Raw genomic sequence first — 19,176 nt, 5'->3', positions numbered from 1 at the left:
GGAGTTCCCATCGTGGCGCAGTGGAAACAAATCCGACTAGGAACCATGAGGTTGTGGGTTCGATCCCTGGTCTCACTCAGTGGGTTAAGGATCTGGCGTTGCTGTGGTTGTGGTGTAGGCCGGTAGCTGTAGCTCCGATTAGACCCCTAGCCTGGGAACCTCCATATGCCACGGGTGTGGCCCTGAAAAGACAAAAAGACAAAAAAAAAAAAAAAGAAAAAGAAAAAAGAAAGAAAGAAAAAGAAAAGACTCCTGAAACCATATGCCTAAGACCAGTGCTTTCAACTGTGTATCATCCTTCAGTAAAATTAGTTTCATAGGAAGAAATCCCTATTTAAATACCAACAATGTTTCTTAATTTCCTGGTTGGATCCTGATGAAAACACAGTTTTTATTATTAAACAAACACAGGTCGGCCATAGAAGAGGATATAAAATTTGTATGTAGGATTTTTTTCTTAAACAATAAAACATGAACTTCAAAAGGAATTTCACACATAGGTTGGTTTATTTCAGTCCCTGGGAAGTATTTTTCATTCTCCTCTGCTTTTCTTTAGTCAAAAATATTCCAAAGCACCAACTTATATAAAGCGTCTGCTTTCGTTTGGTGCATTGCGGAGGCTCGAGAAAGGTTAATTCTTACTAATACAAGTTGGGTTTAATGGATTACTTTAAGGACTGTTTTCTGGCTTTCTTTAAGGTAGTGTGATTTCACCTTGTGATCTTTTTAGAAAGAATTCAGCCGCTGAATTCCACCCAGGGTGGGAAGGGAGGGTTTTCTCAGACAGCACAAACCTGACACGTAGGCACATGTTCAAGGATGTTCTTACGTCTCTCCAGAAAGGAAGCAGGAGATTCAGAATATCTGTGCCCCACTTCATCGCACCCCCAGAAAAGTAGCCCACCCAGCCCAGCACCACCTCTGATGCTTAGGGGAGAGATGGTTTTCCATCTCCTGGAAGTCCATGTGCATCTTTGATAAAGGCGGTGAATGGACCAGAAGACGCCTGGTCATTCTCCCAGGATGTGAGTTACAGGAAGGAGGACTAGGTCATGCATCCGGCTGTAGCTCAGGGTCCAGACGGACCAGCTGGCTTGGGAACTCCTCTCCTCCAGGGCCCGGATGGTAGACCCAAGCTGGACGGTGGCCGGCAGGCCAGATTGCCCACTGGGGAGGTGACACAAAGTCTCCATTCTCAGCCCAGCTCTAAAAGGCACTGTTCCGTGGGCTGTGGCCCCTGGCGGGTGGGCAGGGTCCAGGTAGGCACAGGCGGCGCTGGGTCTCCAGGCGGCAAAAGCGGTTCTGGTTGGACACCCGGGTGGCCACGCCCAGCCCACAGGTGGTTGAACAGGGGCCCCAGGCTGTGCTCCATTCTGGGCAGGGGATGCCAGGGACTGGGGGAGCGACAAGGCCAGAAAACTGGGGTCCTGGGGGAGAGAAAGAGGGGTTATCATGGCTGGTTTAGGCAGCCACCCACTGGCCTGTGGTGCACTCTTGGCCGTGTTGCTTAGCCTCTCTGGATCTCCATTTCTTCCCGTGTAAACTTCCTAAGAGTTGGTTATTAGGATTGAATAAAATAATGGATGTGAAGAGTGTAACAGCGCCTGGTACTTGAAAGCACTTCATAAATTTTGGTTATTAGGTAACTAGAATGACATTGACCATGATGGTCCTCTAGTAAATGCTGAGTTTCTCATTTCTTTCTTTTTCTTTTCTTTTTTTTTTTTTTTTTAGGGCTGCACCTGCAGCATATGAAGGTTCCCAGGCTAGGGGTCGAATCGGAGCTGTAGCCACCTGCCTACGCCAGAGCCACAGCAACACGGGATCCAAGCTGCGTCTGCAACCTGCACCACAGCTCATGGCAACGCCGGATCCTTAACCCACTGAGCAAAGTCAGGGATCGAACCTGCATCCTCATGGTTCCTGGTCGGATTCATTAACCACTGAGCCGTGACAGGAACTCCGTGAGTTTCTCATTTCTGTATCCTTCATAACACCTATGATAAGGAGCCTCTTACAGGAAGGAAGCTGGGGCCTGGGTGTGCGGTGGTGCCATGATCTGGCAGGAAGGATGCTGTGATTGCAAGGTCGTGTCTGGAACAAGGTGTCAGGTCCACCACGGTCTAGCATTTCCTCCTCTTCCAGTCTTATTCTGTTCTGTTTATTTTATTTTTTGTGTTTTTTTAGGGCTGCACCTGAGGCATATGGAGGTTCCCAGGCTAGGGGTCGAATCAGAGCTGTAGCTGTCGGCCTACACCACAGCCACAGCAACGCGGGATCCGAGCCACACCTGTGACCTACACCACAGCTCACGGCAACACTGGGTCCTTAACCCAGTGAGCAAGGCCAGGGACTGAACCTGCATCCTCATGAATGCTAGTCAGATTCGTTTCTGCTGAGCCACGACGGGAACTCCTATTCTGTTCATATTTTAGTACCCTTCCTTCTGGTTCTTTATAACCAGTGGTTCTTAATGGGGGACAGTTTTTCCCCTGGAAGAAACCTGGCAACATCTGGAGACATCTTTGGGGTCATACCTGGAGGTGGGGGCTACTGGAATCTAGCAGGGGTGCCACTAAGCATCCTACACTGCTCAGGACAGCCCCTCATGACAAAGAATTACCCGGCCCAGATGTCACCAGTGCCCAGGCTGAGAAACCCTGTTACACACATGTGTGCCATATGTATGATGAATGTGGGTTTGTATAGCTGTAGACACACCTGTGCACACACACAGTGTATATCAAATTGCATATACAGGGTGTCCTGTCCTGCCTTCTATGCATAAGGCAAACCCAATGGCATTCTCCTAAGTAAACAAATAGAGGTACTATTTTCCACTGGGGGGATAACACCAGCTAACATAGCCTGGAATGCTGTGTGCCAGGCATCGTCAGAGCTGCTTTGCTTGTATTTACTCATCCAGGCCTCATAACCGCTCTTTGAGATAGCTTCCCACATTCTCCTTTTACAGCTGGAGGAACTGAGACACAGAGTAGTTAAGCAACTTTCTCAGAGTCACACAGCTAGCAAGTAGTGAGGCTGGGATCAGAACCCAGGCAGACTCTGGGCTTAACCCACCGAACTCTACTGCCTCTCATGTAGCACCACCATCTGTGGAACCAATGTCCTCTTCATGGTTGCCTTAAAAAAACAGCCGTATTCATATCATAATAATAATTTTTTAAAAACCCAGTAACATAGCAGTGACATAATCCTAAAACTGAAGAGTTTGTAGCATGAGGTCTGTCTTTCCTGCCTACCCCGAGGCCCACATCCCAGAGACAACCACTTCTCCTGGTTCAGTTTTGAGTTCCTCTTTTGAGAAACCCAAATAATAGTGTATTAATATTATATGATATTTAATTTGTACTATATAAATATGTTATTAGTATGTATCCATATCAGTGTCATAGTAGTGTGTATTATAATAATATGCCTCTGTATTATACCTCTGCTATGAAATGTGAGAATTTGGTTCATGCCCTCCTTTCCCCTCCCGACTCTGCCACAGGTTTTTACTTTTAATTATTTATGTCTTCAAATTACATACTTGGGGAGTTCCTGTTGTGGCTCAGTGGATTATGAACCTATGAACCCGACTAGTAACCATGAGGATGCGGGTTCATCCCTGGCCTCACTCAGTGTGTTAAGGATCTGGCATTCCTGCACACAGTGCAGGTCGCAGGTGTGACTCGAGTCCCGTGCTGCTGTGGCTGTGGTGTAGGCTGGCTGCTGCGGCTTTGATTGACCCCCTAGCCTGAGAACTTGCGTGTGCCACGCATGGGGCCCTAAAAAGCAAAATAATTGTACCACTGCCTCCTGTCTTGTCCGTTGTAAACAGGCCTTGTGACCTTCCACTCCGCTTTCCAACATGTCCCCTTAGTCGCCGTCCCCTCCCAGCTTCGGTCCGCAAAACCTTGGCTTCGATGTGTCCAGGTGGCCTTCACCTAAGAGCCCCCCCCCCCCCCGCCCCCGGCCAGCGCTGTACTCACCTCTTGCTGGGAGGGGCTGGGGGTCGCACACCCACTCGGGGCAGCACTTGCCGGGGACCTCCACCCTCCTGGGGTGCGGGCAGTCCCAGCTGGGCAGCCGCACGTCCTCACTGCACAGGGGCACGCAGGTGAAACCGCCGTCCTCGCAGCGGCAGCGAATCCTGCAGTGGGGCTGGAAGGTCTCCCCGTCCCGGTACAGGCGGCCGTTCACCTCGCAGCTGCCGTCATCCTCTCCCCCTGGGGAGCAGAAAGCGCACCCCCCGTCGGTGACCCGCGACTTCTCTCTGGGCAGGACTGCGTCCGGCCGGGTCCCCCACAGGGTCCTCTCTGCAGAGCTGGTCCAGATCCGTCCAGGGAGGCTGTGCCCTTACAGAACCTGGGCTGCAGGGGGCTCCAGTCCCTAATGTGCCTCCTGCCCCATGGTGCCCAGTCACCTGCACACTGCCTCCTGGACTAGGCTTTGCTGGAGGACCGGCTTGATTTGAGCTTCTGTATTAGCTGTGGACTTCGGCCAGGCAATTTCACTTCTTAATTCCTTCACCTGCAAAGTGGGTTCTAATGGTACTTATTTCACAGGCTGTGGTATAGACTAAATGAAATGATATTTGTAATGAATACAGCATGAAGGAGGCCTTCAATAGATCCTAGCTGCTTCATTGTTATTATAGGCATAATTATTATATATTAATAATAACATACTTTTACAAATATCATGGTACCACTATGATAATACACACTGAGATTTCATGCAACAAATGTTCCTTGTCCACCTGCTGTGCTATAGTCATCACTGTCAGGTCAGGGCTTAACTTGCTGGCTGTGTGACTTTGGGAAAGTGACTTAACTTCTCCGAGTCACGTAAACAATAGCAATGATAAGAACAGGAATTTGTACCTTCAGCAACATAATGTGTACACAGCCTCTCGTACAGGGCTAGGATAGAATAGGTATTTAAGAAACACCCTTAGGGAGTTCCCATCATGGCTCAGAGGTTAATGGTCTGACTAGCATCCAAGAGGACTTGGGTTTGATCCCTGGCCCTGCTCAGTGGGTTAAGGATCAAGCATTGCCATGAGCAGTGGTGTAGGTCCCAGACGTGGCTCGGATCCCCCTTGCTGCATCTGTCATGTAGGTCGGCAGCTACAGCTCCAATTCGACCCCTAGCCTGGGAGCCTCCATGTGCCATGGGCACAGCCTAAAAAAACAAAAAGATAAAATAAAAATTAAAAAAAAAAAAGAAACACCCTTTGGATGAGACCCTCAACATATGGGCCTATGGCCTCTTCCTGCACTGGCCATGAACTCCTTCAGGGCTGGGGCCAAGAGTATTCATCTCCACGTCCCAAGACAGAATAGAGTAGGAGCCCTGGAGAGGCGTAATCCAGCTACTCAGGAAGCACAGAGGAAAGAACCATTGAGAGGGTTTCCCAGAGTTGTGGGTGGCACTGCAGCTGGGTCTGGGGCAGAGGACTCCTGGGAAGCTGGTTTTCCCAGGTCTTCTGAGAAAAACCTCGAATAGGTCCGTATACCTGCAGAAATTTTGGAACCCCACAGACCTGGGTTCAAAGCCCAGTTCCCTGCTTGCTGGCTGTGCGAACTGGGGTAATGGGATCTGGGGTAAGTTCACCTCTCTGAGCCTCATTGGAGGATCTAAGGAGCTAGTGTACTTAAAGCATTTGGCCCCAGGCCTGGGATGAAGGAGATGCTCACTGACTGGGCGTAGGTGATGCCGTGTCCTCTGCAGAGGACAGGACCAGTGGCAGCCCTCTCTCCTCACTCCTTCCAGGACACATCCCTTGGGCACCAAACCCTCAACTTGTTGCCTGGACCATGTGGCCACTGGTTTCCAAGAAACCACAGGAGCAGCTGCACCTTAATGCATATCCCCAGCCTGGGTCTCCCAGCCAGACTCCTGGGGCAGCAACCTTGGGGTCTCCTGGTATCTGGGATGACCTGGTCAACAGAGGGCTTGTTTAGGAAAGATGGTTGGAGGGGGAGATAATTTTAGCATGTTTCCCGGCACCTCTCCTGGGTCCTGCAGCTCAGAGCTGGTTGGGATCAGGGTGGGGCTAATGATCCCTAGGCAGCTGCTCCCCACCCTGGGGTCTGGGTGCCTGGTCCCAGACACCATGACGCACCTCCAAATGTACTTTCTTTGGGAGGTGCCCAAAGCAAAGTGCACGTACACCTGCCAAAACCCTACTCCTCCTTCCAGACCCATTCCAATGGCCCCTTTATCCAAAACTTCCCCCAAATAGCTTCAGGCCACAATGCTGTTGTCTGGTAATTTCCGCATCCGTCTTTCCCTCTGAGAGTCCCTTGCAGGAAAAGGAATAACAGGTTTTTTGTTTGTGTGTTTCTTTGTTTTTACCCGCAGCAATTTGCATACTGTGTGACCTTAGGCAGGTGACTTCACCTCTCTGAGCCCCAGTTCCCTCATCTGCAACATAGAGATCATAATAGGATCTATCATTATCCTCAGGGTTTTGCCCGCATTATTAAGGCTACAATGAAATCATGTACGCAAAGGGCTTGCTCGCGGTACATGCTCCATAAACACGGCCTATTATTGCTGGCCCCACCGGAACTGTTGTTATTATTCACAAGTTCAACAATTATTTATTGAGTGCCTACTTTGTGCCATACATCGTGCGAGGCAACTTGTGATACAGCAATGACCAAGACGGGCCAAGATCCTGCCCTCAGTGGAGCTTTTGTTCTAGCGGAATAAACACAGGAAACAAGTAGGGTTTGTTTGTGGTGTCAGATGGGGATTAGTGCTAGAAAGATAAAGGAGGGCAGGGTTAAAGAGGGGGGCAGGGTTGTCGTTTTAAAGTGTGGTGATCAGGGAAGGCGTTAATGACAAGGTGATATTTGGGCAAGGACGCGAAGGCAGCGAGGGAACTTGCCTTACAGATAATCTGGGGAAAAGAATGCTGGTAGCAGGAACAGCCAGTGCAAAGGCCCTGAGGTGAGAGTGTGCCTGGGGCATTTAAGGGGCAGCAGGGAGGCCAGTGTGGCTGGAGCAGAGAGCAGGTGGGAGAGAAGGAGTTAGCTGTGGTCAGAGAGGAAACGGGAGTAGGATCTTGTGGGTGTCAGCTCCTACTCTGAGAAGATGGGAGGCTGTTGGAGGCTGTTAGGCAGAGGAGGGGCAGGATCTGTGACCTGATTTATGTATTTAAAAGAGACTTAAAGTTCCCACTGTGGTGCAGTGGATTAAGAATCTGACTGCATCTGCTCAGGTTGCGGCACGGGTATGGGTTCGATCCCCAGCCGGAGCAGTGGGTTAAAGGATTCACAGCTGTGGGTTGGATTTAATCCCTGGCCGGGAAAACGTTCCTATGCTGCAGGTGCGGTCATTAAATAAAAAAAGAAGACGGAGTTCCCATCGTGGCTCAGTGGTTAATGAATCCGACTAGGAACCATGAGGTTGTGGGTTCGATCCCTGGCCTTGCTCAGTGGGTTAAGGAACCAGCATTGCCATGAGCTGTGGTATAGGTTGCAGACATGGCTCGGATCCCACATTGCTGTGGCTGTGGTGTAGGCTGGTGGCTACAGCTCTGATTCGACCCCTGGACTGGGAACCTCCATATGCCGCGGGAGAAGCCCTAGGAAAGGGAAAAAAAAAAAAAGGCGTTCTCAGGCTCTTATGTTGAGAATAGACTAGAGACAAAGGACAGGAGTGGGGAGACCATTCGGGGCATCTGCAAAATCCAGATGTGTAACGATGGGACTCAGACAGGGTGGTAGCAGTCAGGGGACTGAGAAATGTTGGATTCTGGAAATACGGTAAAGAATTTGCTGGTTGTTGGAGTTCCTGCTGTGGCTCAGCAGGTTAAGTACCCAACATTGTCTTCATGAGGAGGCAGGTTCAATCCCTGGCAGCGCTCAGTGGGTTACAGATCCAGCGTTGCCATGAGCTATGGTGTAGGTCACAGAGGTGGCCTGGATCTGGCATTGCTGTGGCTGTGATACAGGCCGGCAGCTGCAGCTCTGATTTGACTGCTAGCCTGGGAACTTCCGTGTGCTGCACCCGTGGAAAAGAATTTGCTGGTTGGTAGTGCATGGGGTGTGGAAGAAAGAAGAATGACTCCAAACTTTCAAGGTTGAGCCACAGGAAGGATGGAGACGTGCTGGACTGAGCTGGGGAAGCTGCGTGTTTAAAGCAGGGGAGATCCGGAGCTCGTGATAGACACTCGTGCACCTTGGAGGGGATCCTGAGAGAAGGGCTGTCCAAGCAGTGAGTGAGAGGAGAGCTTTGGGGCAGCACGTTCCCTCCAGAGCCAAGACCTAGACTCAGCCTCTGTGCGGTCTCAGCTGGCTCTGGCCCACCTGTGGCTTCCCCGGCTCCCAGCCTCCAAATTCAGTTCCAATCGTTGAACATGCGTGAGCGCCCACTGTGGTGCCTGACCAGGGCTGGAAGTTGCAGGGAGGAACACAAGGATCAAGTCAATCCTTGGCCTCTAGTTATTTCAAGTCTGAATCAAGGTGGAACAAGAAAAGCCCCTTAATAAACTTAATGACGATAACAGCCACTAGGTACTAACCTCATCCTGAGCTTCAGGCAGTAGAGCGATAGAGACAAATATTGTGGAGCCAGGTCCCCGAGTTCAAATCCCAGCTCAGCCACTTAGAAGCTGTGTGACCTTGGGCAAGTTACTTAACCTCTCTGTGCCTCTTTCCTTCCCCACCCCCCGCATTTAAAAAATGAGTGTGACATTATGACTTACCTCTTCTGGTTGCTGAGAGATTAAAGGAGGTGATATTTGTGAAACTCCTAGTGCCTGGCATATGGTAAGTATAGGCACATATTCAGTAAATAAATTCTGCCAAGGGCTTCACCTGTGTCATGGCTATAATCCAAATAATAGCCTGTAGCTAATTTTTTCTTTAGATACATTTTTACTAGCAATCATCTATAAGTTTATAAAACACATCACTCTTTTCTCATTATTATACTCCCCTGATTTTTTTTTAAAGGATTTAACAGGGACTTATTATTTTTAGATGACTTTATGTTTCTAAGTATTGTTTTTCTTTTTAACAAGGTTTTTCCTATAGGTGGGCTTATTGTCAACAATTCATGGACTTCTCTCTCTTGTTCTTTTTTTTTTTTTTTTTGAGCGTAACATGTACATGGATGAGAGTGGTAAATTCTCTGAAACACTTATTATTTTTTTTAATAATATATCTTTTATTTTTAAATTTTTGGTCACGCACAGGCATGTGGAAGTTCCCAGGGCAGGGATCAAACCTGCGCCACAACAATGATAACACAGATCATTAACCAGCTGAGCCACCAGGGAACTCCTGAAACACTTACTATTATTATTATTATTATTTGTCTTTTTGCTATTTCTTGGGCCACTCCCACAGCATATGGAGTTTCCCAGGCTAGGGGTCTAATCAGAGCTGTAGCCACTGGCCTACATCACAGCCACAGCAACGTGGGATCCGAGTGACACCTGCAACCTACACCACAGGTCATGGCAACACCGGGTCCTTAACCCACTGAGCAAGGCCAGGGATCAAACCTGCAACCTTGTGGTTCCTAGTTGGATTCGTTAACCACTGCGCCACGATGGGAACTCCCTGAAACACTTATTACTAAACATTTAAAAAAGAGAACAGAACAGTTTCTTACCTCTTCTATTTCTCTAAAGCAGTGGTTCTCAATTGGGGGTGATTTGGGGATATTTGGTAATATCTGAAGATGGAGTGTCACAACCTGCTGGGGTGGGGGGGCTACTAGCGTCTAATGAGTAGAGAGACCAGGGGTGCTGCTTAAAGTCCTCCCATGCACAGGACAGCCTCCCCAACAAAGAATTAGCCAGTCCCAGATGTCCCTCGAGCAAAGTTGAGAGACCCTGATCTAAAGCCCCAGAGCGCACCACAGCCCCCATGCGTAACCTGCTCAAGGTCACTAGCAAAGAGCAAACTCAGGATTCAAACAGTGGTCCAGGGGCCCCCAATCCCAGAAGACAGAACCAAATGCTGCTTTAGAGCCTGTTTGACTCAGTCCGCAGCTGTGTAACATTAAACAGGTCCATTCGTGTTGCTGAGCCTCAGTTTCCTCATCTATAAAATGGGTCTGAAAGTACTTAGGATTACTGTGAGGATTATGTGACTTGGGAGGTGAGTGCTTAGCACAGTGCCTGACACTTGTTATGCCCGAAATAAGAAGTGGCCCTTTCATTTGCCCAAGAGTGTTGTGAGGCTCTGAAAAGGGGATGATGGTTTCTAGTTTGAAAAATCTGGGAGGGCTGCTCAGGGGAGGAGGTGTTTGTGCTTGGGTTTGAAAGTCGGCTATGATCTGGACAGGCAGGGAGGAGGGGAGGCTGTTTGGGTGGTGGGTAGGAGCTGAGCAAAGACAAAAGGGGAGAAGTGGGGAGTGGGCTTGAGTGACTTGAGGCACCAGGTTTGGCTGGGGTGGATGGTGCACCTGAAGGGAGATGGGGAGAGAAGGGCTTCTCTTAGACTCAGGACTCCATGGCCTTGACTCCCCCCACCCCCGCCCCATATTCCCGTCCATCAGTCCCGCAAACCTGCTTACAGAGGCACACGGCCCCCCGGCTGCCAGGGCCCGCCCCGAGCTGGCAGACCAGGCCCTGGCTGGAGTCGCAGATGTGGAGGTGGTCGCAGGGCTCCCCCAGCCGCCGTGCACATACCCGGCAGCAGTTGCAGCCGTCCAGCACCAGGGGCACCCCTGGTGGGCATCGGGGTGGTGGCCATGGACAGGCACATGGTGTGGGGCATAGCTGGGCACACACCTGCAGAGACAGAGACCTCACTCAGCCATGGTCATTCAAGGTGGGCAGTGAGACCCTCACAACTGACTCCTCCTCTGCCAGGCCGAGCAGTGTCGAGGTCACATAGAGTTGGCCTTGAACCCTGGCAGTCCTACAGCACTCCCTGAGAGGCAGCCTGGCACGGAGGTCATGAGCAAGGGCTCTGCCTCTTATTAGCTGAGGGCCTTGGGAAAGTTACTTAAGCTCTCTGAACCTCAGTTTCCTCATCTGTGAAAAGGGGACAGTGATATTAACTAAGAGATTATTTTCTTTCTTTTTTTAAGGGCCGGACCTGCAGCATATGAAAGTTCCCAGGCGAGGGGTTGAATCAGAGCTACAGCTGCCGGCCTACACCACAGGCACAGAAACGCCAGATCCGAGCCTCATCTGTGACCTACACCACAGCTCACAGCAACACTGGATCAGCTCACAGCAACGCCAGATTCTTAACCCACTGAGCGAGGCCAAGGATCGAACCCACATCCTCATGGATCTAGGCAGTTCGTTAACCACTGAGCCACGAAGGGAACTCCCTAAGAGGATTATTTTGAGGAGTGCATGAAAGGACGCATGTTACACCTTTAGCCACAGCCTGGCCTGCAGAGAGGCTCCATGTGTTTGGCTATGATCATTGTCATGGTCAGTTATAGTAAGGGCTTAGATTCTGCCTTCTAGGAACTTAGAGGAAGGCTAAAGCCATAAAACGAAGAATTAAAAGGACAGAGTAGTCTACATTTTATAGCAGGTGATCTGTGGATATTTATCTTGAGAGCTGATAAATCAAATAGCATCATGGATATTTTTGATCTTTGGAACGATCCAGAATATGTTCAGGATAAGCATCAAATTGGCCAGGAAACTTGGTGGAATGCCAACCCACAGGCTTCCTCTGGGATTTACCAAATAAGAACTTTCCAGAGTCAGGGCCCTGGAATCTATGTTTTTAACAAGCCATCTGGGAGCTTCTGAGGCACAGGTAAGTTATGGCACCTCTGCTCCAGTCTGTCCCCCTCCCCCTGCCATGTACAAAGGGGGACAATTGAGCTCCGTGGAGAGGAAGGGACAAAATCACAGTGGACTAGCTGCAGAGCCAGGAGCCTGCTTCCCTCTTGAGGACTCAGGGGCTTTTCCTGTGATAGGGAAGAGTCTCAGTCAGGGACCCTTCTCCAGGGGCAAGCTCAGGGTGTCAACCCAAGTGTTCTGAATACCTCTCCCCACTCAGAACAGAGAAACAACCAAACCAGAAACCAGATGCCCTGTGCTCCCCACATGTCCATTGGAAGGTGGGGACGAAGGGCCATGCATCAATTCAAAATTTTACCAGTGGTTACAGCAGAAATCGACAGCACATTGTAAATCAACTGTAATTAAAAATAATAATAATTTTAAGAAAAGATGTCAGCGTTTCCGTTGTAGCTTGGTGGAAACGAACCTAACCAGTAACCATGAGGATGTGGGCCGATTCCTGGGCCCACTCAGTGGGTTAAGGATCTGGCATTGCCATGAGCTGTGGTGTAGGTCACAGACGAGGCTCGGATCTGGCGTTGCTGTGCCTGTGGCATAGGCTGGCAGCTGTAGATCTGATTCAACCCCTAGCCTGGCCACTTCCATGTGCCGCAGGTGCGGCCCTAAAAAAAGGAGATGTTACCAGTGGCCCTATCTGTGGATCCTTGGTGGATGGAAGACTAGCAGTTTAGGAAGATGAAACTAATGACCTTATATGGCCTGTGTGGCCCCAAAGCAGACAATGACCTCTTTGCCCTAATCCCCACCTTGCCCACCCCTTGGACTCCCAGTCCTACAAACCTCTCTGCAGTTCCCATTGTGGCCACAAGAGGCCGCCCCACACTGGCAGACCGGCTCTGGTGGGGTGGCCGACTGGGAGGCATGGGTAATAATGGAAGCCAGTGGGCAGCTCTGTGCCTAGAGCCTCAGGAGAGTGAGTTCCTATCTCCGCAGGCATTTCAGGCAGGAGACGGGGTGATACTAGATTTTAGAGAAGATAGTCTAGCCTCACCCCTCAAAGTCTGGTCTGGACCAGCAGCATCAGCATCACCTGGAAGTGTCCTAGGAATTCATCACCTAGGGCCCTTCTTTATGAATCTAATTCTGCATTTTAATAAATTCAGAGGTGATTCCTATGGAATTGACCTGAGAAGCAATCAGCTGGACGTTGGGGCTCCCCTCCAAACCAGAGGTTGAGCTTCCTGGGTTGGTGGGAAGTGTGGAGCCCTTGACCAGAACTGGCTCCTGGGTGCCTCCTTAGAAGCCAGGCTGCCAGGACATAAGTCTTCTGCTTGGCACCTGGGTCCTCACTTTGGGTTCTCTCTACCAGGCAAGCTTGACAGGGGCTGGATCTGCAGGTCTTCATATGCTAGAAGGACCACTGATAGCTCTGATGACCATGGCTGACACTCACCATAAGCACACAGAGTGCCGGGAGTTTTAATGTGCCAGTTTAACCCTCCAGTGTGAGGTACCAGCATTATGCCCATTTTAAAGATGAGGAAACTGAAGCTTAAAGCAGTGTAGACATCACCAGTAAGAGGTAGAGCCAGGATCAGAATTCAGGTTCATGGGAATCCAAGGCCCAGGCTCTTAATTGTCACACCTCCCTCTTGTCCCTAGTGGCCCCGATGCCAGCTTAGCCTCTGCCTCAACTTACCCATTTGTTCAAGAGAGATGACAACAAGTCAGGGAAGGTGTTTTAGCATAGGCACGGAGAGAGTGGCCCTCCCTGGCACCCCACCCCCGTCCTTTCTAACCACCGCATCCCGATGTTCGACTTGTCCCATCACATACTTGGTTTCCCTAGACCCTTGAGGTGGTCCCAAGGGGGCAAGAGCCCTGGGCTGGGCATCTTCCAGGCAAGAGTTGAAAGCCACGTTCTACCACTGACTTGCTGTGGGACCTTGGACTCTTCACTGCTCCATGGAGAGGGAGCCGTTTCCTCCTCAGTAAGATGGGGTGGAGACCACCTGTCTTGGAGTTGTGACAGGGATTTATTTAATGAGGTCACAGCCCGCTCTTGGTCGATGTGGCTTGGCTTGTTTCCAGGTCTCTACCGCCTGTCCCTGTCCATAGGCCTGAGCCCAGGAGCTCATAGCCTGCCTGGAAGACTTAGGATTCTCCCTCTGAGGATTATCGTGGCTTTCATGGGCACTTCTAAGTCATGCTCCACGCAGGATGCTGCCTGGCTCCCTGGGACTGGGGAAGAATAGAGATGCGGGGGGTCAGGGGAGGAGGTGAACCGTGGGTCTAGGACGGCTTCACCTCGACCTTTCATTTAACCCCAGGTGCAGATCCCCGAGTCCCCTGCTCTAAGTACCAAGCACCCCCCCCCCTCCCCGGCCTCAGGTCCTGCTCCTTCCCTTTGGGAGAACAGACAGCAGGACTGGGATGTCAGCAGGTCCTCAGCCTTCCCCCAGCCACTGCTTAGACCCGGGAGAGAGAAGTTCCTGTGATCCTCAAAGGAGCATGAAAATACCATGAGATCATGGCTTGTGGCGGGGCCAGTCTCCAGGACACCGGGAGCCTGGCATTCACTAAGGTGATGGCAGACTCAGCACTGTGGCCTTGGTCCAGGTTGAGGGTGGAGGGGCGCTGACGGCGGTCCCCACTCACCCACACCCAGGTCTCTCCGGGGCTCTACTGCCTCTATTGCTCTGATGCTGTGTGGTTTGGGGCAAGTGGCTTACCCTCTCTGAGCCTTACTTGACTGAAAACAGAAAATAATCATGGCTGATGGGGTCGTTGGGCATGCTAGGCAAGCTAGATGTTCCACAAGCCCTGTGAAAATATCCCATGAGAGAAGGTCGTTATTCCATGGGGCTGCCCCGCATCCCCCTCCAGCTGGGGTCAGCAGGCGAAGCTTCCAATCAGCCAGACACCATCATCCACTCGAATCCTAGCTCATAGGCAAAGCAGACCTTGTCTTGAGTCTCCCTGTTTATCATGAGGACACCCACTTCTTTGGAGAGGGGCTCAGAGGCGATAATCACGAAAGTCCTCTTTTAAACATTCGCCACATGCCAGATCCTGTGCTGAGCCCTTTCAATGGACTCTGATATATGACCTTCACCAAGGCCTCATGCACATTTTATCCACGCAACTGACGAGGCAGCTGAGGCTCAGAGAGGGGAAGGGATGGGTCTGAGGTCACACAGCAGAGCTGGCCAGAGACAGCTGTCTGGGCACCAGGGAGGGAAGCGGGGCTGAGCCCAGCACAGGAGGCCTGCAGGGATTCTCCCCTCCCCCACCACACCCAGGAAGCCAGCAGTACGTTTCTGGGCCGGGGGGCGGGGGAGGGCCTTACCTTGGAGAGGAGGCAGAGGAGGGAGAAGGCCAGGATGAGAGTCTGTGCTGTGCCTCCCATGTCACCGTGTTCCCCACGGAGCCAGCTTTGAGCCTGGGAGGCAGGACCTGTAAGTCTTTATGTTCCGGCAGCTGTGAGGTCACTCCCAGGCACACACACCACACACACACACACATACGCGTGCGCACACACACGCTGCCTTCGTAGTCCTATTTCTCTCCCATCCTCAGCCTCCCATTGATGAGCCCATTTACCTGAAGGTGAGACCGTGGAGGTCACCAAGGGGGTGCTTGCCAGTGTGTGTGTGTGTGTGTGTATGACTGCCAGAGCCAGTGCCAGCACTGAGAGCCTGTGACAGGCTGGCAGGGACCTCTCTAGCTCCTCCCAGCCCAAGAGGGCCTTCCCAAGCTGCAGCTGGAGCCGCTGCAGCCCTGCCCCAGACCCTCTGCCCGACCCCAGCGGGGGCTGTTGGTCCAGGAAGTACTCAGCTGACACCCCCTTTGCACAGCCGACCCAAGTCCTCCCAAACCCCATGGTTCGGACTCTGGGCAGCTCCAGCGGGCCTGCGGTTTCTGGCAGGAAGATGGGCAGCCATCCAGAGGTGGGTGTGACGCAGAGCAAAACTTCCCTGGGCGGCCTATTTGCTTTTGGCAATGAGGGACCTTCCCCGGGGGCCTGCCTGCCGAGCTCTGGAAGGCGGCCCGCAGTGGATGAACCCGTGCGGGCTGGACCTCGTGTGTGCCAGCTCTTGCAGGGCACTGCTGGGCAATCTGCAAGAACCAAATCCATTTTGCGGAATTCAACCAACTCTAAGGCCCCCTCTGTTGTGTCTTCAGCTCCCGAAATGGGGGGCAAAGCCTGGAGGGGGAGGGGAGAGTGGAAGAGCAGGTGGAATTCCTGGGACTATTGAGGGGGCCGAGGTGGGGGGGGGCTCCTGATCAGGGGGAGGGACAGCTTTCTGAAGGAGGCACCGAGGCAAAGGGGAGTTAGAGAGGGCAGAACGTTCCAGGCAGAGGGGTCAGTGTGCTAGCAGTGCCTGTTCTGGGCACCAGAGGTACCTGTGTGACTGGAGCTGACTGTACTGGGGGGCGCCATCCACAAGGGAGTAAGACCCACGCAAGTCATGCTACCAGTGTTTGGGGGGCACTTACATGTCCCAGCTGCTGGGGGAGGGGCAGGTATAAAGACATCAGCTTCGGGAGTTCCTGTCGTGGCACAGTGGTTAACGAATCCGACTAGGAACCATGAGGTTGCAGGTTCGATCCCTGGCCTTGCTCAGTGGGTTAAGGATCTGGTGTGGCCATGAGCTGTGGTGTAGGTCGCAGACGCTGCTCGATCCCGTGTTGCTGTGGCTCTGGCGTAGGCTGGTGGCTACAGCTCCGATTGGACCCCTAGCCTGGGAACCTTCCTATGCCATGGGACTGGCCCTAGAAAAGACAAAAAAAAAAAAAAAAAAAAGACATCCGCTTTGACTGTAGAAATTTGACAAAGATGATAGTAGAGGTGGTGTCGGGTGGGGGGCTGGAGAAGGTTTTGGCCCCCATCCTCTCCCCCAGCCCCCCAACATCAAAGTGATGGAGCTGGGCAGCAGAGGGGTCCAGAAGGGGGCAGTTGGCGAGCAAGAAGAGGGACTTGATCTTGGCTGCAATCCCAAGGAATGAGTTGATGGGATGGAAATTGAAGATGAAAATGTGGGATGTGATCATTTATGGCTGGAGGAAGTGGTTGAGGGTGAGGGTGGGGTGTCCACAGACTTGAAGAGAAGGAGAGGCCGTGTTATTTATTAAGGCTTATGTTTCAGTCAGAGGCATGCCGATTTTACACCCAGAATGGGTCATTTCCAAGCCTCCCCCTGCCTCCTTCATATAGCAAAAATGTCACCAGGGATCACTGTGGGATGAAATAAATATATTTCATGGACGAACCGGATTTGCCCTTACCAAGCAAAAACAATACCCTTTAAGTCCACACGGTTTCACTGTTCCAAATTTTAAACACAAATCAAAACCCTAAGGAGTCACTTAGAATGACAGAATTAAACTACCTACGTCTTCCATCCATCACGTTTCTTTGCATCTCCTATTGCGACACAGAAAGATGTGATACCACAGAGCTGGGGACAGGAACAGTACTTGCCGCAAGCGCGAGATTCCAAACCGTGAGCAGCTTTCTCTCCTGGTGAAGTCCAAGTCCACGTGTGCTGGTGGCCCGTGTGCTGGTGTAGTTCTAGAAATTCTCTAGTTTAACTTCCAGGGAGAAGAGGTTTATTAGAGGCTAAGAAATTAAAATGTGCTAACGTGAAGCTTACCTGCATATTATTAAAATTCAACAGTCACCACAATTGTTTAATGGCTAGACCAGTAAAAGATGTTTTGGAGATGCAGTATTTTATGACTGACCTTATTTAGATGTGCCAGTGCCTGATGATTAAAAAAAAAAAAAAAAAGCAGACTTTTAATTAATTAATTAATTAATTAATTTGGTCTTTTTGCTATTTCTTGGGCCGCTCCCACGGCATATGGAGGTTCCCAGGCTAGGGGTCCAATCAGAGCTGTAGCCCCCGGCCTACGCCAGAGCCACAGCAACGCGGGATCCGAGCCGTGTCTGCAACCTACACCACAGCTCACGGCAACGCCGGATCGTTAACCCACTGAGCAAGGGCAGGGACCGAACCGCAACCTCATGGTTCCTAGTCGGATTCGTTAACCACTGCGCCACGATGGGAACTCCAAAGCAGACTTTTTAATCATCTATTTTATCTTGAGATTCTCTATGAACCAATGTACCCTGTTATTGTCTGTACCAGGGAGGACCACTGCCCCATCCTGTCCTCGCTTAGGTCACGGGTTTTTGGCTTGGTTTTCTTTTTTCGGTCACACCTGAGGCCTATGGAAGTTCCCCAGCCAGGGGTCAAATCAGAACTGTCGCTGAGGCCTTACGCCACAGCCACAGCCACACTGGATCCAAGCCCCATCCTAAGCCACGGCTTGCGGCACCACCAGATCCTTAACCTACTAAGCCAGGCCAAGAATCAAACCTGCATCCTCACGAGACAACATGAGGTCCTTAACCCGAGGAGCCACAGTGAGAACTCTCCACTGATCTTCGTAACAACGAAAGTGGTTATGCATTGAGCCCTTAGTGGGAGCTAGCCCAGTGCTAAGTACTTTTTATTAAAAATGGTGTTTCTAATCTTCACAGCCCACATCTTAATTTAAAAAAAAAAAATCAAGTTCCCAGAGGTTAAGGAACTTGTCTAAGGTCACACAGCTAGAAAACAGAGCCAGATTTTCAGTGCAGGTCCATAGGACTCCAAAATCTATATTGTGGTTTTTGTTGTGGTTTTTTTTTTTGCTGCTGCTCACAGAGCTCTTTGTGGCATATATTTTTTAAATTGAGGGGTAACATATAAACAGAGAAATGCTTACAGTGCAGTAGTTTTAAGTGTACATCTCAACAATGTTTCACATATGTCCACACCCACGTAACCACCAGCCCAACCAGCCGAGTCAAGACATATTTCCAGAAAGTTCCTTATGCCCTTTCCAAGACTATACCCTCTGCTCCCCAAGGCACTCACTGCTCTGGCCCCTGTCTCCTTTGATTCGTTTTTCCTGGGAGGGATGGTTTTGAACCATTCCTCCCTCTGAGGCAAGAAGGAAAACAGGAGAGACCTGGAGGCCTGGGGTGGAGCTGGAGAGAGGCCCGCTGTTCACAGCAGCATCCATGCCAGAGGAGGAGCCTCTGCCCTGGGAGTGAGAGCTTATGTTCCAGGGACAGTGCTGCCCAGGGAGTGACAAGCCACCAGTGGAAGTGTTGCCTGCCTGGAGGGGACCCGGTGATTCAGAGCATATGTTTGGGTTTTTTTTTTTTTTTTTTTTTTGCTTGGACCGTGTTCTCTCTAAATAACTGAAGATGAGAGAGTGTGGACAGCGGGTGAGCCTGCTTCCTGGGGCCTGGCCAGTTCAGGAAGCGCGCGGGCTGGCATCAAGGGCTTCGGCTGGAGTGTGAGTAATGAACCGTCTCTGTGTGTTCAAAGCACTGAAAGTCTGAGGCAGAAGCAATGAGATCCTGCTGT

General features: G+C 51.0%; 1 protein-coding gene across 2 annotated transcripts; it reads right to left on the bottom strand.

The window, feature by feature from the left end:
• Nucleotides 486-15,705, bottom strand: WISP2 (WNT1 inducible signaling pathway protein 2). 2 transcript variants are annotated; one of them, XM_003134452.4, is made up of 5 exons: nt 15,353-15,705; nt 15,099-15,213; nt 10,549-10,765; nt 3,996-4,232; nt 486-1,427 (listed from the first exon to the last, which is right to left on the bottom strand). In XM_003134452.4, exons 2-5 carry the CDS (start codon nt 15,156-15,158, stop codon nt 1,207-1,209), a joined length of 735 nt encoding a protein of 244 aa, XP_003134500.1. In that variant the 5' UTR covers nt 15,159-15,213; nt 15,353-15,705; the 3' UTR covers nt 486-1,206. The 2 variants fall into 2 exon arrangements, with proteins under 2 accessions (XP_003134500.1, XP_003134501.1); XM_003134453.4 differs by having other exon boundaries at nt 15,099-15,191; nt 15,353-15,704.

This window comes from Sus scrofa, chromosome 17 (genome assembly GCF_000003025.6).
Source record: "Sus scrofa isolate TJ Tabasco breed Duroc chromosome 17, Sscrofa11.1, whole genome shotgun sequence".
Taxonomy (NCBI): Eukaryota; Metazoa; Chordata; class Mammalia; order Artiodactyla; family Suidae; genus Sus; species Sus scrofa.
The sequence above is the reverse complement of the archived record's forward strand: the minus strand, read 5'-3'. Positions and strand labels throughout refer to the sequence as shown.

Excerpts from the sequence above, each read along its gene's own strand:
- WISP2 (XM_003134452.4), bottom strand. The coding sequence starts at position 15,158 with ATGGGAGGCACAGCACAGACTCTCATCCTGGCCTTCTCCCTCCTCTGC. Across the intron at positions 10,766-15,098 it reads TCCTCTGCCTCCTCTCCAAG|GTGTGTGCCCAGCTATGCCC; the intron begins GTAAGGCCCTCC and ends CTGTCTCTGCAG. Across the intron at positions 4,233-10,548 it reads CCGGGGGGCCGTGTGCCTCT|GGGGAGAGGATGACGGCAGC; the intron begins GTAAGCAGGTTT and ends TCTGCTCCCCAG.